The sequence below is a fragment of the Ambystoma mexicanum genome, chromosome 14, assembly GCF_040938575.1.
Source record: "Ambystoma mexicanum isolate Mex_15411 chromosome 14, UKY_AmexF1_1, whole genome shotgun sequence".
NCBI lineage: Eukaryota > Metazoa > Chordata > Amphibia > Caudata > Ambystomatidae > Ambystoma > Ambystoma mexicanum.
Genome location: NC_090940.1, coordinates 556,786,761 through 556,803,832, shown reverse-complemented (window position 1 = coordinate 556,803,832; position 17,072 = coordinate 556,786,761). Strand labels below are relative to the sequence as shown.

General features: G+C 47.8%; 1 protein-coding gene across 42 annotated transcripts in view; it reads left to right on the top strand.

Annotated features, from left to right (window-relative positions):
• The window catches only part of NRXN3 (neurexin 3), a 2,596,979-nt gene that overhangs the window by 267,804 nt on the left and 2,312,103 nt on the right, over positions 1–17,072 (top strand). For all 42 annotated transcript variants that reach the window (XR_011283789.1, XR_011283791.1, XR_011283790.1 and 39 more), the window contains exon 2: positions 2,482–3,635. Coding sequence is in view for 38 of the 42 variants with exons in the window: in XM_069637907.1 (XP_069494008.1) it covers positions 2,927–3,635 (709 nt within the window). In the remaining 4 variants the exon portion in view is untranslated. The remainder of the gene's footprint in view (positions 1–2,481; positions 3,636–17,072) is intronic.

The following is a 17,072-nucleotide window of genomic DNA, read 5'->3' as shown; positions in this document are numbered from 1 at the left end:
AGACAGTGCAGAGAATTATTTTGAGAAGTGCTGGAAATGGAAAAAATGTACTGGGGGAACCCCCTCATCCTTGGAGGGGAGGGGCCAAGAGGCTGGGCCCCAAGCCACGTCACGCAATCGAGTATCTATGATACAACCCAAACCTGGCGATTTGCATAAAATGCCAGAGCATTATGTAAAGCTAAGAATGCCCGCAATTTTCAATTTGAAACATGTCAGTGTTTCAGTAAGACCTACTTCTGAACGAATAATTGGAAGTTGGGTGCTGCAGTTTTGATAGGTACTCACCGTAAGAAAACAATGGGGGTCATTACGACCCTGGAGGTAGACATGCCGCTATTTGTGGTATGGCTACCCCAATTTCGGGTACCGGGTCTGGGTTCCTGCAATGGGGAAATACCAGGCCATTCTGACCTTGAAGGGCCCGGTATTTCCCCATTCCAGGAACCCATTCCCATTCGAGCACTCATAGGGCTCAATGGGAATGGGGAGCATGCTAACAACGGGCCCGTTGTTAGCATGCTGGTCTGCTCGCGGGTCCCGCGAGGAGACCTCGTAATGAGGCGGTAGGGGGTCGACGGGGCCGGCAGCTCTACCGGCCCCGTTAACCCCCTACCGCAAGGGTCGTAATGACCCCCAATGTCTCTACATTGCAGGAAATAGATACCAGTCTGGACAGCTGCAACAAGCATGTGAGGCTTTGGCGGTTTATGCATTCAGTTTCCGTGCCAAGTCTGCTGAAAGTGTCTGCTTGTTAAAACATGGCTACCCATCCATGTGATAACTTGGCTTTAGGACCGATCTCGCTAAGAGTATCCCGTTCAGAAGTCGAGTTATCACATGCACAAGCAACCTATGCTTCAAAGCCTCCAGCTTTGTTGAAGTGTGGGTTACATCTCTGCAATAAGGAGGCTTCAGAGCAGATACGTGAGTGTTATGGGCCTGGGCCTCGTTCTCGGGACTCTGGCAGCGGCCCAGCAAAACACAGCTTGCAGGGGTGCTGTGCTGGCCCATTTCCTGCGCTGACTGTACTGGAAAGCCGCTGCAGGTCTCTGTGAGCAGGCATTTCGCTATATGCAGCAACCAATCGGTTTTGAGTCATCTGAAGTCTTTCAGTGAAGTACCGCCTCTCTCCAGAAGTGCATTACAACAGTCTTAGTGACCAGTTAAAAAGGCTCAGAGTACAACTGCACCCTTGCCAAGCACCATAAAGGGTCGAATCCCACATGGCAACCCAATATTAAAATGGCGTCCCTCCTGAATGGCCTGCAACTTGAATACTATAACATCTAAGCATTTAACGCGAGAGAACAACTTACCCACGAGGAGCGATTCCTTCTTGGTGTTAGCAGGACTGCCTCCATCTTTCCCTTGCCTAGATAAGCCAGCTAGATTTGTTCAAGACAGAGATGTTTTGCTAAACAGAGGGCAGGGGGGTCACTCGCTTTCCTCTGCAGACTCCCTCCTTTGGAGTAGCCTCCTGATGCGCCTTGAGCAGGATCTTCTCTAATTCCGGAAGCTCCTTAAGACTTTCCTCTTTTCCTCCGCCTTTCCTCCTTCTCTCCTCTGCTAATACCACAGTTGCTGAATCGGTGTCCTTGGCCCTTTGCATCCTCGGGGCCTTGACCTCCCACACCAATTCTTCCCAGCTCCTGTCCATCCACAGCACTTTGCATCTGCACACCCTCCGCTTGGGAGGCTCGCACTTAGACCTCCCACGGCCCAGGCCGTGTAGCACGCAACATTCCTAGCACTTCCTCCATGGCCCTCCCACGAGCTGGGACTCCCCAGCACTTACACCCTCTTCCCTCTTCCTTTCTCCACTTGCACCTTCTGAATACTCACAAGGCATAGCAGGTTCGTCCATTCGCCCTCACCCCCTACCCCTTTCTGCTCTTAAATATTGTGTTGTAATGCGTTTCCCATCCCCGCTCCCTTCCTGCCCTGTGGGCTCGTTGAAACAGTATTTTCTTATTGTGTAAGTGCCTAATAAGCAAACAATAACTAAATGTTATCCCGGCTTTGGGAATGTCTGATCAAACAGACTACAGTTTGTAAACTGTTAAAGAGTGATAAAAGGAACAGGTCTGCTTTAACGTCTAAAAGAACCGTTCTGGACTGACCAATGTTTTTTTTTTTTTTAAAGTAGGGTAACTGTTATTAATAGTGGAAAAATAAATTAATTTGTTTAACTCGGTTCCCGATAGTTCTGGCTCATTTCAACCTCTGGTCAATACAATTAATTTATTGCCCCATCCCACTTTCATAAAACTCTCAATCCTGGAAAGAGTTTTTGGAGTGAGATTTGAAACCAATGTTGGCAATGACTCCCATGAAGGTAGACTCTCATACAAGACGGGAGGCCTAGAAGGGGCACTAACATTTCTTCATGATGAGCAATACCATATATTGTATGAATGTGCTTCCATTTTGTTTTCCATGGATGGCCAATAACCCCTTCTTTTCTCTCTTTTCACACAGGTCCTGGCTTTCCCACACCTAGGCACTGCCAGTCATTAGTTGCCCGAAATGGCCAGGGCACCAACTCATTGTTCTAACTGAGAGCATCAGCTGTACCCTGTTGGTCATCGCCCTCCCGCCCTTCTCTCCGTCCTCATCTTCATCTGTAAGCAGCTGGAACAAAAGTTATCTTTGTGCCTGGAAACGAATGTGGGCAAACCCTGGCACTGCTCCCCGCTTTGTTTACTGAATCGGACCTGCCACGGTGTAACTACACCGACCAGCTCATGCCTTGAGGATCCCCCCTGGATTTGACAACCGCACTGGAAGTCAGCGAAGTTATCCACAGATTTGGGTTTGGAGTTGAGCTTTTTTGTGGGGGGGTTGTTTGGCCTGTCTGGTTTCTCTTGGGTGCCTTGTGGCGGCCTTGCCTGAGATTTGTGGTCGAAGTTGGTGTTTCGCTGCAATGGGATCAGTCTTCCAAGGCTTCGGCCTCACCGTCAAGGTGTGCCTCTTGCTCTGCTACTTTGTGGGCCTCTGCCTGGGGCTGGAGTTTATGGGCTTGCCCAACCAGTGGGCCCGCTACCTCCGCTGGGACGCCAGCACCCGCAGTGACCTCAGCTTCCAGTTCAAGACCAAAATGTCCGCCGGCCTTCTGCTCTACTTTGACGATGGTGGTGTTTGCGACTTCCTTTGCCTCACGCTGGTGGATGGGCGGATCCAACTGCAGTTCAGCGTGGACTGCGCCGAGACCACCGTGCTGGGCGAGAAGCGGGTCAACGACAGCAACTGGCACTTCTTGATGGTCAGCCGCAACCACCTGCGGACCGTCCTGGTGCTGGATGGTGAAGCCAAGCCTGGGGAGGTGCGGCCGCAGAGGCAATACATGAACATAGTCAGTGACCTGTTTCTGGGTGGGGTGCCACTGGATATCCGTCCTGCCGCACTCACTCTGGGCAGTACTCGGGATGTGCCGCCCTACCAGGGATTTATCCTGGACCTAAAGTATGGGAACTCCGAGCCACAGCTGCTGGGCAGTCAAGGGGTCCGGTTGGACATGGAGGGCCTGTGCACCGAAAACCCTTGCGAGAATGGAGGAGCTTGCTTTCTGGTGGACGGGAGCACCACCTGCGACTGCACAGCCACTGGCTATGGTGGCAAGTACTGCTCAGAAGGTAAGACCAATATAGAGCAGAGGCGACTTGATTCACGCAGGGTCTGGGAGATTTACCATCAGGCGGTAACCCTTAAGGCCGGAAGGCCTGACACAAACCTAGTCTTAATGGATCTCTTAACCGACTTAGCCTGATATTACAAGGCACTGGCCTGTCTGGAAATCTCCCAACTGACTTATGGGCTTGACGTGTCTACCAAACAGGCAATATTGACCAATTTCCAAGTCCCTAGCAGTCAGTGGTTGTTGGACCCATATGGCCAGCACGCTGAGCATTTCTGCAGTGCCACCTGGAATGAGAAATAAGAAGAGCTACAGGGTTTTATTTCTAATGGGGAGGGGGGGGTGGGTGTAACATTTGAAGCAGGGCAGCATTCCAAGAACCTGCAGACTGGCACGATGGCTTGGTGGTGGGTGCCGGATGCTGCCACGTTGGGGTTCTCGGAAGGCATTGCCTTGTATATCGGGGCCTGTTGGGTCCATGTGTGGCCTCAGGCGCCACTGTCCACCCCAACTGGTGTTAACTTTTCTACTGATAGAGTGGTCGACCCCCCCCCCCCACACCCCTAATTCAGATGTATGTCTGCCTTGGGAACACAGGGACCGTTTTGGGCAGTATCGATGCCATTGCGAGGTCAACACAGCAGGTAGACACATACCTGGATAACAAAGACTGTGGTCTGCATGCAGTGGGCCTGGGTACCCCTAGAAGGCCAGCATATATTTGAAGCAAAATGGCGCCTCTGTGGTTATGGGTGTTTGATTGCGGCTGGGCGCCATTTCTGTTGCCGCCTTAAGAATGGGTTGGATGGATGCTGCTGGTCTAACACCAAGGTGCATGGGGCTGTTGATGAAAGTGGGTTGAGATCAAGTGGAGAGCAAAAAAGTAGGGCTGGAGCCAGGCCAGACTTGGCTGTGAAGTAGTGGCAATGAAGCACTTGTGCATACTCCCTATATAACAAGAAGCAGGAATGACGCACGCAACCTTTCTAGGCTTCAGGCAATGGTATGCACAATCTATGTTAGGGGTCTGTCAGTGGTGCACACATTGTTTATAGAAGGAGTCCTGCAGTAGGACACGTTTGTAGAGGGAAGCACTCTAGTGCACACAGCTGTTGCAGAAGGAGGCCTGTCCTGGAGGAGCAGCAGCCATTCACTTGTGCAACTGGCAGGGTTGTCCAACTCCAGGCCTCAAAGGCCGGATCCATGTCGGATTTTCAGGACAACACTCACTAATATTCATGAGATAAATTTGCATACAATGATTCTAAATGTATGCGCATGTTGTCTCATGAATATAAATGAGGGCCACCCTGAAAACTTGTCAGGTTTTCCGACCCTTGAGGCCTGGAGTTGGGTAACCCTGCTTGAAGTTTAATGCATCTATGTTAGGCCGTATAGTGCCTGGGTCGGGTACTGGTATGCACACACGGTACGGATGCATGGTCTGCCACAACCCACGGACTAACAGCCATCGTTCCCTAGTGCACACAATAGGCCTTGTTAACTGATTTGTGGACTCTATAGTGCTATTTCCATCCGCTTCATAGTAATAGTAGGTTATGTCTGTAAGCCGCTTGCCCCCATCATCCCTTGAGTGGTTGGTTGGTTCGCCTGAATTGAGCACTGTGTGTGCCAGCATGTTGAGAAATGTGGGCGCCTCGCCAGTTGAATGCCAGGCTTGGTATAGCATTAGGGAGACCAGTACACTGTAACAGAGTCCGGCCTACCCATGCCTGTTTGAGTAGCCAAGTGGTAAGTACACCCAAGTGTGGGGTGGGGGACAGCGACACTTCTATAGATGGTCCAATCAAGGCCACAATGGGAGGAGGGTCCTAGCCCCTGTTTTACAGAGATAAGGAGGTACAAGAGAGATCACTTATCAAGTTTTCAGGGGGACCATAAGGCCTGCCCGATTGTAATCTGTGTGCTTATTGGCCATTGATAATGAGATCAAGCACATCTGTGGCCTTTATAGGTTTGCTTAAATTTAATTCTAGGATCAATTGGTTAATTGCCAGCATTTATATAGCGCTCATATGGTAGAATTTACCGAAAGCTATTCATCGAACTGCATAGGAGTAGAATGCGGCCTTGAGCTGTGGGGGGGGGGGCATTTAAAGGCCCCAAATAGAGGTCCCTTTCACATGAATAGCATGATTTTAAACATTGAAACAATTAGCTTTCTGTCTTCAGTAAGCTCTTCCAGGTTGCAGAATAGCTTACTCCACAGAACCAGGTCCGAAACCTTGACTTGGCAATGTTCAAAGATCTGGGGGGACCGCAGATTCCACGGATGACCATGTTCTGGATCACAATGAGAAGGGAGAAAACATGGCCGCCAGCGTGAGCGTTGTGGATGCTGCACGGCGGGTGGGCAGTTTTGGGCTCCCGCGTTGCTTTCCTGAGGGCCTCTGGCTTGCTTGTTCTTCAATTGATTGAGTTCCTTCATCCAACACTCTTGCGGTGCCCCCTCCGCCCCTTCCAGAGGAGATGCAGCCCAATCGATGGAGATTGGTTGCCACCGGCACGTAGCGCTCTTAATAAGAGCCCTTCTTGGCAGCTGGCGGGCCATAATGCAGCTATTGATTGGCGGTGTGGGGCTGGAGAAGGTAAAAGCAGCCGGTGAGATTCCCACTTAGCCTCAGACCTTGCACTGAAGAGGCTCCCTCTTCGGTTCCGGCAGCCGGAGGGAACCAGAGGGCGATTCCACTCTTCGCGCCCACTGCGGGTTCAAATGAGGTGATCGTCCGGGCTCCAGGCTTCCTTTTCCAAAGGCCTCCCCCAGGTCCCCAGTTTGTGGAAAGATCACATCTTTTTAATGCCTTCCCTGCAGGCCCTGAAATGCTGTTTTGTTTTTGAGATTGGCAATAAATCTACGCTGCTCGCTTCCGGCCTGTCCTGCGGGGAGAGAGCACTTCCTGTTTCTGGTTTCATAGGGCTGCATAGGCCGAACAGATCTTTAGTGTGAATTCCACCAACCCAAATCCAGCCATGCCCGCCTGACTTATGGACCATCTCAACATTTCGACCTTGGCCATGCTGGAAAGAACTGATTGGAGTTGTAGTTCAAATGATCCCGTGGAGACCAAGCTAGCAGACCACTGATGTTGGGGCTATAGAAAGCAGAAGCAACATTTGGTTCAAAAAGCCTGGAGCAGGCATTCACCCAGGAGGAAAGGTCAGAGTGCAGGAAGGCTGTCCCGGTGCATCCAAGATGATGTCATAGGCATCAGGAGTCACCACCCCCCCCCGACTTGCAGAGCATGTTAGTGGAACACATTGCAAATGCTGCTCATCCAGACATCATGCCCCCCCCCCCACGGTCTGTGAATGGATTAGCGCCTAATAAAGGGACTGCTTAGGTAGTGCCACCAAGATTGCGAATCCATTGTTGGCTACATTCCTGTCCGCAGTGAAGATCTAATGCGTCATTGCCATACAGAACCCTTCGATAAAGGTGAAGTGCTTGCCCGTCTCTGATCTTGGGTATTAGAATAGTTTGGGTGCCCAGGGGCAATGGGCTTGGAATCTCGAGCGCTTTGGTTTTATGTCCAGGTTGCCCGCAGAGACACTGAAGAACACTCCACAAATCTACTTATCCTCAAAGATTTTATGAAGCGCTCATTCACCACTGGCATCCTAAAACCAGTAAAGCGAGAACAGCCAATAGGAATTAAAACAAGAGTTTTCAGTTGGCGTCTAAACGACACATGTCTTCTCAGTAACCCTGAGGGAAGACATGTAGGGCATTCCATAACTTAGTGACTGTCACCGAGAAGGCTCGGCCGCCATTCTAGACTACCGCACCCAAGGGTTCAGAATGAGACGGCCATCTTGAGAGCGAAGAAGGCGAGCCAGTATATAGGGACGGAACTTCTCCTGCAGATACGCCACAGCTTTCGCATAAAAGGCCCGGTGGACAACACAAGAGCCTTGAATTCAATCCGCTTGCTGACAGGTAGCCAATGCATGTTACGTTATGCAAGGTGCTGCCGCTTGCAAGCTGCGCTGAACTAACGGTGGCTATGAGCGGGCTTCTTGTGCAGGACACCTAGAGGTGTCATGGCTGCCAAGAATGGAGTACTGTGTTCTCAACAAACGTAACTGCATGTCGCTGTGGATTCCGCCATTGGTTGCTTTTTTTCCCCCTGTCTCTACACGGTTTAGTCCAATTTCTTTTTACTTAAATAAAAAAAGAAATCTAAATGGTACACGGGCAAGATCACACAAATCCAGCAACATTATATATTTCCCCTATCCTATTTTCCTGTCAACTTGTTCTTTTAGGTTTCTGATTAATGTGGGACCTTGAAGAAAAGGCATATTTTGGGAGTTTAAACCAATAGACATGCCACTGGTGTGTGGTTGTCCGCCTGACGGAGCCAGACGGGACATGGTAGAATTCTGGCATTCCCATCCTTGAGCTCCTGGGAAATTTCCCACCCCTGAGTCCTGTTACCAGGAACCCTCTGCCAATTCCAATTTGGATTTAGGGGATGCTAGCTGCAGAGAAAATCTGCTAGGCCCCAATTTATTGATCTTCAAGCTTCTGAGATGTCTGTGGCAGTCAAGCTTAAGATGTGAAGAACATTTTCTTTTGGGCAAAAAAGTAATTTCCAAACTGGCTAATTGAGAAACCCCTTTGAGCTACTGCGCAGAGGGCCATGCAAAGCTATTGTTGGTGTGCCCTTTAATCGTATATTCCTCTTCCATTGAGGTTCTAGGGCCGAGCCAATTTTGAGAGCCGCTTGGAGTGGACAAGAGACTCGCGCGGCTGCATCAATTGTGACGTCTGCGGAGAGAGGAAGTGAGTAAAGGTTCGGTGAATCAGACCCACAACATTAATGGTCCTCCCCATGCCAGGCTCTCCAGTCTACCCTTGGAATAGAGTGTTAGAATAGAGGCAAGATCCGTACAGAGGGCCTGGGCCTGATCCAAGTCAACGCGCATCCTATGAATGCGATGATAATTGGCCTCTCTTGCTTGCTGATTACAGCACGAGCAAGCGAGGGAGACTTTCATGGGTTTGTGCCGCGCTCCTGGATACGGGCAAGTGGCTGCTCTCTCTGCAATTATCCCAATTTTCCCCCGTGCTCCAATAAATTGATGGAGCGGCTGGCGCGTCCTTAAAGGTACAGAGACCTGAGATCATAAAGCGTTTGGGAAAGGACTTAGCAGGCTGCAGGGGAAACTGTGAACCTTTGCTTGGTTTCTGTTTGTGTGCAGGGTTTCACGGCATGCCGCTATGGTGGCTTTTGCTACTCGTGGTGTGGGAGAAGGGTGAGGGCTAATGGTTGAAAGCCATGGATGCATTCTGCAAAAATGTTTGCAAAGAAAGAATGTAGATCAATATGCACCTAAAACAGGACCAAAATTCAACTAAATCGGAGACGCCATCAGTGCTCGGTGAGCAGATACTGATCCAAAAGTCAGAGACGCAAGCGGAATACTCTGTTGGCCAAAGTTCATCCAAGCAAGAGTGATGCACGTGTTTCTTATGGATCAATGTCCATCTATAAACCATGAGCTCTGGTGCTACCTACAGGCCAATCTTCATCTCAAACATGGACATCCACATTAACCTAAGGGTGGCTGTTAATTTAAAAGTTGACATCTGAAGTAACCTAAGAGTGAACATTGATACAGAAGCTTCCTCAGCAACCTAAGAGGGTATGCTAATTTAAAAGCAAGCATCCAAAGTAACTTATACGTCACTGTTGATTCAGAAAGACACCCACAGTAACCGAATGGTGGATGTTAATCCAAAAGCGGAAATTCAGTTACTCAAACCTGATCATTGATCCAAAAAGTACATTCACAGTAACCTAAGGGTGAACGTTGATTGATAAGTGGACACCCGCAGTAGCCCGATGGTGAGCGATGATCCACTGTAAACTAAGGGCCAACATTGATCGAAAAGCAGATATCCACAGTAATCTAAGGGTGAACATTACTCTGAGAGGGTGTTGTGGTGAAACAGAACAAGGACTCAGAATACATTGGGTCATGTTAACAAAGTTTCATTTTAATAAAAAGGAAATACCTCCGTTACCCTATAGCTATGAGTGTCGGGGATCGTTCCCTGTGGCGATGTGCAAGGATTTTGCCGCTGCTGCGACGAGGGCCGTGAACCTTCCTAGAAGTCACTATTATGTTCGGCTGAACGTAAGGTTGCTGGCGAGGGGTTCCGATGCGGGTTCTCTCCCAGCGATATTTGACTGCTCAGCACTTCCGAAAGCCATGTCACAACGTTGGTGTGTTGCCTTCCGGCTTAATGCTTTTTCGCCCGTTCCTTCCTTCCTTGCTTCTTGTTCTGTCCTTGCCTCTCTCTCTGCTTGTGTATTGTATCCAGGGGGTGACAAGGTGGCTGTAGATAGGGGTCGACCTTACCTCTTCACTGCCCGACAGACTCAGAGGAGTTGGATAAGGCCTCCCTCTGACAATAAGTGAGTTTATCTGCCTAGCAAAACAAAAGCTAAGGGTACTGGTCAAGCCCAAAGTAAAGTTTTCGGTCCAAATCTTAAACCACTAACTGACCCTGCCACTTTAGAAAACACCTATCTAAAGGAAACGGGCGAGGCGTACACACTAGGATATTCTCCCCAGGCATTGTATCAAATTATAACTTCCGGTCTCTGGATTCAATAAAGAAGACTGCCTCTTGGTGCAAACATTTCCATCCCTCCAGGATTACTTGGAAATGAGCACTTTCACCTTTGAGGTGTTGGGGCTCCCTTAAAGTAGTGAAGTCCTCAGATGGGTTGTTTTTCTTTCACCCAAGTTCTTTCACATAGTGTGTCTGCCCAACCTGGATTATCAGACCTTTCATTGCTTACATGGTTTATTCAGCTCTAATTCCAAGTGTTCAGGCCCCTTTCTTTTTGCCTTTACATAGGGTATTCGTGCACTCCGGTTTCTAAGGTTCCTGTAACCTTGATAGGTCTCATAGACGTTATTCACAATGTTCATGTCTGCCTGGATGCCCCTTTCATAGGGTGTTTTTACATTCAGGTTTCTCAGGTTCCCGTAACCTGACTAGCTCTCACAGCAGTTATTCACAATGTCTGCATCTTTCTCAGTCCCCTCTGCATAGGATATTTGTATATTCAGGTTTCTCAGGCTCCCGTAACCAGGATAGCTTCGATAGCCGCAACTCAAAATGTTCATACCTTGTAGCAGTACCCAATAAGCTTGATGGCTTTCCCCGCTGCTACTTGGCTCTGTACCCGCAGTCCGACGGGTGTGTGTAGGGATTCAGGCTCCCTGATACATTCTGGTCTCAGGCTCCCGGCGAACCACTGATCGTTAGTGCTCGCGACACCAATGTTTTTCCTTGTCAGCACCTTATGAACGGTCCACTTATCTAGCTACTGCCGAATGTGCCTTTTAATAATGCCTTGTATTCGTCTTGGACATAGCCCATTTTTCTGCACTTATGGAATTCATCCTCAGACCTTTCCTAGGGTTAAGTTTGAAATTAGATTTCGAGGTTTAGGAATAAGTCGCTTGTGGAGACATGCACCCCTGGCTTATTTGCAGAGATCCAAGGGTTGTCCATCGAGGCTAGAGTGTGGATGATTTGTGTTGTGGGATAGTTGATCTGAATGTTCCTCTAAACCTCTCATGCCGTGGCTTGAAAAATGAGTTCTTTTTAGGTGGTCTACTCGATGCATGGAAAAGATGCCGGTCCATGAAATGTGCCTTTTTTGTTTCTTATTGAGGGGAGCAGAAAGGTGAGTTGAAATTCGCTCCACTCCCTCACTTCACCCAGGAAACCAAAGGTAAGGGGATTATCACTACTGCACCTTCTGAGAACTGGGTGCTGCCCTTTGACCACAGCCAGAATCTCTCAGCTGAGAATGTTTAACCTTTTCACTCTTTGGGCTGTCCAAGGCAGCCATTGGTGGTTGTTGGCCATCACTGGATTTGAACTGTGGCTTCCATGCTAAGACTATTTTCTCTCTTTTTTACCCCTCCATTTTCTGCCTCCTTTTATTCTTCGAAGGGTAACAAATGCTGTCTTACATTTATGGTTTATTTTGTTTTAGCAGGCGAAAGAGTGAATTTGAAACATTTTAAACAAAATAAAAACTTGTTGCTGTCGGCGCGACAGCAATGCTGACCTGGGTGTAAGTATGCATTTCCTCCCACAGTCTTTCAATGCAGACGCACGTGAGCCAATGCAAAATAAAAACATTGTGGCTGTTTCCAGAGATGTAGGGCGGGAGAGTTGTACAGGAGGTAACCAATTGAGGTAGGGGGAGAAAGAAGCATTCAAAATCATGGGGGGAGAGAAGGGAAGTCTACTGAGAGGAGCTATCGCAACAAGGAATATGTCCAAAACCAGAACCCCTCACTGGCCGATCAGAGAACATCTTGGTCTTGAGTGTAAAGGGTGGCTGTATACAGCATTGCGGTGATAGGCTGTTCCTGCAATGTCTCTTTTTTTTTTTAAAACCTAAAGTGAAGAGTTGCATGCAGCATAGTGGCAAATAGTGCTCCCATTGTGGTCCCCCCCTCCCACGCCCCAGACTCTTCAAACAAGCTCTTGGGGCTATACTAGAGCAGATGGGTAAAGGGCTATGTGACCATGAGCTCAATGCCTCTACTTGGAGATTCCCTGGTTAGAGATCTGTGTTTATTGAATGTTTCATTAAAGTTATGGAAACACATTGGTGGATGAAGTTATTTAGTTGCCGAACTCTGTGTTACACCTTCATCTATCTGGGACTTCTCCTGCTGAAGGCTCATACTGTCATGAAGGTATTGCATATCTGAGACAAGCAGGACAAATTCCATATGGCGTTGACACGTTCTAGATAACAGAGCCAACATTTAACCTTTCCGCTGAGGTACCAATGATTCCCCATCTTACTTCGTGAGCTGCCTCAACAATATCCTGGCGTGAAAGTTGTCAATGTTCAGGCTTAAGAGGCAACCTGCCTCCTGGCCTTCAACACAGGATACCTAACCCATGGTTAATGTATGGCCCTTCTATTCGCTCACGGCTAAAGCCTTGAACCCAATATCACCAAACTAAAGATCCACCCGCATCAGAATATAATTGCTTACCTGGTCCCTTACTCACCCCGAGGCACATGTTATGTTCCACCTGCTATGGGACTTGCTCTGACACAGACTAAATGCTGATTCAGTATCTGGGTTGAAATGTGAACAGACTAGTCCGGAAAGGGGTTGGGTAGGACAGGAGAGATGGTTCCTTCCAAAGTCCATCTCTGGGGATTTCTCCAGCCTTGGGTTCCTGATTACCCAACACAAGCAATGTCTGGCACCCTTGTGGAGATGGGAGTTGCACTTCCCCTCTCTGGTCCACTTAAGTGTGTGTCTGTCGTTGCCTGGGACAGTTCAGGTGCAAAATTGCTGACCTATCACTTATAAGCGGTGGGGTGAATGTCACACCTCCTTGATGTCTGCATGTGTATGTATGTATGTGTGCGTGCATGTATGTGTATATATGTATGCCTGAACCCATGCAAACCCATTCAGGGTGGATCTTTTTGTCTGCAAGCATGTTAATGGAGCACCTGTTTATGGTTTGTGTGCATGCTTTTGTGTCCATCAAGCTGTGTGTGCGCCTATGCACCTGTGACTTTTGGATCAAATCTGAATTTAGTCTTTAGGTACCCAAGCACTGCTAACTAAACACATCTACCTACGCCTCTTAATCACAGATTACCCAATGTTTGTGTCATACAATTACTAAGTGGTTTGGGTGGCCTACCACCTGAGAACTTCAGTATGTAATATGTCCAGTAGTGGGATAATTGAGCCTTCAATTCAATAATGGTATAAGGACCCAGATGACTGAGGGCTTTGGCACTCTATAAATATATAATGGAATAGAATAGAGAGAAGGTGTTTGTTTTACCCACACGTCTTTGATGGTGGCAAAGGTAGATGAGTATTCTGCTCCTTTTTCACATCACTTCAGGGTTTCCTCCCTGGAAAGTAAGGATGCTTGCTCATCTCAAGCTTTTCTGAGGTGGTTGAACCTGTGTGTAGATTTACACAAGGATTGCAGTTGCTTGTTTGTAGTGTATGAGGAAACGGGCTTAGTTTCCGATGAGGCTGAGGTAAGGGTGTTGACCGTTCTAGCTTCATGGGCGTTCCAGGTGTATTTGTTCCCTGTCTCTTCCATCTCCCACTAAGCCACCCCTGCCTGTACTTGGGATTCAGTCATCTGTGGCTAAACATTCTTAATTGTGAAACTTGGGGGGTTCTTCTGAAAGCCCTATGGAGATTCTGGGAGGTCCAGAGGTTGTCCCGTGTAAACTCCTGGATACCCAGATGTACAACCCTTAATCTAAAGATGAACAGGGAGTTTTCAAGAAAGTCTGCTCCGCCTTGTTGTAGTGAGGTTGAATGCTCAGTCTGTTTGTAGACGAAGGTTAAGCGGGCTCTGAATATGCCCTACCGAAGCAACCGCATTGACTAAACAGGGTCCTAGAAGATTACTACAACAGTATAACCTAGCATTCACAAATAGTCCACACTTGAATTTAGCCACAAGAACAAAGAATTAACCACATAATAGAGTAGATTACATTGATGTTAGCATAATGGTTAAAATGGGTTTCAAGTACACAATTTAGGAGCATCTCGCTCTATCTTGTAGGACTTATTGACCCTACACCACTATAAGCAATTTGGCAAAGCGAGACAGGGTTTGTTGGCACTCTGCTCTAACTTCCATAAGAACTTAACCAGCAGAAGTGTAGCTAGGTGGTGGTATTTTTTTACCATAATGACTTTGCCAAATTGAGCGGTCTGTCTCGAAGCCACACTTCTGAAAGAAGCTGGAGTAACTGAGGTTTCACCTCAAGATGATGCAAGCATGGTTGAAGGGTGAGGTCATTTGTAGTGTTAGGGGGTGCCAAGAGATGCTGTTTCTTCTCCAGCCGACATCCACAAACTTCATAGTATTGGCAAGCTCTTATGGCCAATAGGGACATCAACTGATAGGACAGCGTGTTCTGGACTCTGGTGAGTGACCGGCAGGGGAGTCGCCCCTAGCTCAGTTAGCCACGCGTGGGGGATAGGCCTGCCTCTGAAGTAGGGGGAAGCCAGTCTAGAACCACAAGAAGACCCACTTATTTATAAGGCAGCAGCGTGTAGCTGTAGGATTCCTCAAGCTCCATTCCAACAGCTTACAGAGAAGAGTCAGTCCAACCTACAATCCAAAGCAGCCCATTAAACCGGATGGAGGTCCATCCAGCTCGCATTCATCCTCCAGAAATACTGCATTCATCCATAAAGGGAAAGTCCAAGAAGGGGGGGGGGTTCACTGCAAAGGTCCTCGTAGCCTGTGAGGTTCCTATGATCCGCAGTAAAGTAGAATGTTCATTTGAACGCTTCAGGCATGATGTTTGGGTTTTGCCCCAGAAATGCCCTCATTATCAAGAGCATGATTGTGGTTTATTCCAACACTTATTTATTACATTTGTGTAACGCCCAGACCCGGAGCGATCACGAAGTCTGTACAGTAGACTACAGTGAGAGCAGACCTAGCCAATAGACACAGGTGCACAATAGACAGCCAATCATATTTGTTGAATGAGCCAGGTTTTTCACACGTTTTTTTCTTTTTAAAGGTTAGGTTGGAGCGTTCATTTCTGATGTTCGGGGCTAGAGAGTGGGTTCTGTGACACAGAAACGTGAGCCTCCTACTCTGATATTTTTGTAGTGCAACGTGCGCAGCGGGAGGCTGAGTTAGTGAGTGAAAATGCGTGTATATGAACCCAGCTTGCAAAAAGGCTTCTAGCTGTGGCTGTGTTTAGATGTCCCCTGCCCCCATCCTAGGAAGAGTATTTTTGGCCTAATTTACCTAGAAAATCATTGAAGTCTTGTCCTGTGCCGCACCTACGATTGTGTGCATCAGTCCTGTTGTGCCACCACCCCTTTGAGATTTCAAATCAAGTACCATAGATATATATATACATATATATATAAATATATATATATCGTTAAAGTAATGTTGCATTTGTGATTGTGTATGCTTTTATGGCCTTGTGCCGAAAATAAAGTGGTACTTGATTTGAAATGGCAAAGGGGTGATATATATTTCAATGAAAAAACTTTGTTAAAGGGACGTTATGGTTACAAGTAAAACAGAAAAACCTCAGAAATTTGCCAGTTGTGGTAAGCTAAGCACCCATAACTCGCGCCATCACAGTGCACTGCTGAGACTAACATCCAGGACATCAAAGATGACATCACAAATGTCATGTAATTTTTATTGACATCCTTTTACGGGTGCATTATTTTCGGGAGAAGCCCGATTTAAAGCATAGGGTTACAATTTGACATATTAAGTAGGAGAAGCCTATTCAAAACATAGGGTTATAATTTGACATATTAAGTAGCTTTTTCATGTAAACATTTGGATTTCAACAGCACTAACAATTCGCCTGAATCTCCCACAGTTATTCCAAATGTGAGTCGGACACATTCTCCCCCAAAACCTGCTTCTGATCACCAGGAAACCATGTTTCGTTCGGGCCGAGGTTGTGTATTGAATGTTGTGGCGGCCAGATAGAGAAAGAGAGGGTAACACCCTCCAAACCTCGCCTTCGGCCTGCCGCCGCTACAACGCATGGCATCCCCTGCCCAGAACACACAGCCATGCGTGAATAATGTTGCAAGAGCCTCAAACTGCGCATTAACCCTTCCATTGAAGGCAGGCCTTCACATATAACTTAACAGGTGTATGTGTAGAGCGCAGGCTCACCCCCAGAGGGGCTTCTTGGCGCTGTTGACAGATCACAGTCGTGCGTTATGAAGAGAAGGCTAGTGAGTGAGCCCAGGTGGCGATTTCATTTACTATGCTGTTCCACGAGCCATCCAAAATGCAACGGAGAACTGAATATCGAACAATACATACAAAGAAATAGGCACCTGAGTTACCAGAGGTCCAGGTTGGTGGGGGGGGGTGGAGAACAGTCCTATTTATTCACAAACTGCTCCTCTGTCCCAAGAAGTTTCTGCAGAACAGTCAAATGTCCCAGTTTTGAAAGAAGCCACTTATCGGAGAGCTTTTCTGATAAGTAGGGAGTGCAGGTTTGACTGTGGCTGCTGAGAAAGTCGGCCATGACAGTGTACACCTAAACTTAGCTAGCCTACTGCTGCCAGAGGGTCAGAGAACTCCAAACACATCACATGAAATAAGAGATAACAGACTGTTTCGGTTGGATGGGATGAAAGAAGCTGTATGATGGGGAGTGGAAGAAATGGAAGGCCAACAAAACGAAGGATTGGTCCAAGGAGGCAATAGACTTAAGCAATGTACACTAATTGTGCTGTTAATGTCCCCATCAGATGTTCTGATTAGTGCAGAAGCTCATGAGATCTCCCTGAATGTACATGTTTATATTTGTGAAAGTGTGTTTGTATGTTTGGGGGTTGGCTCCAGCCCCAT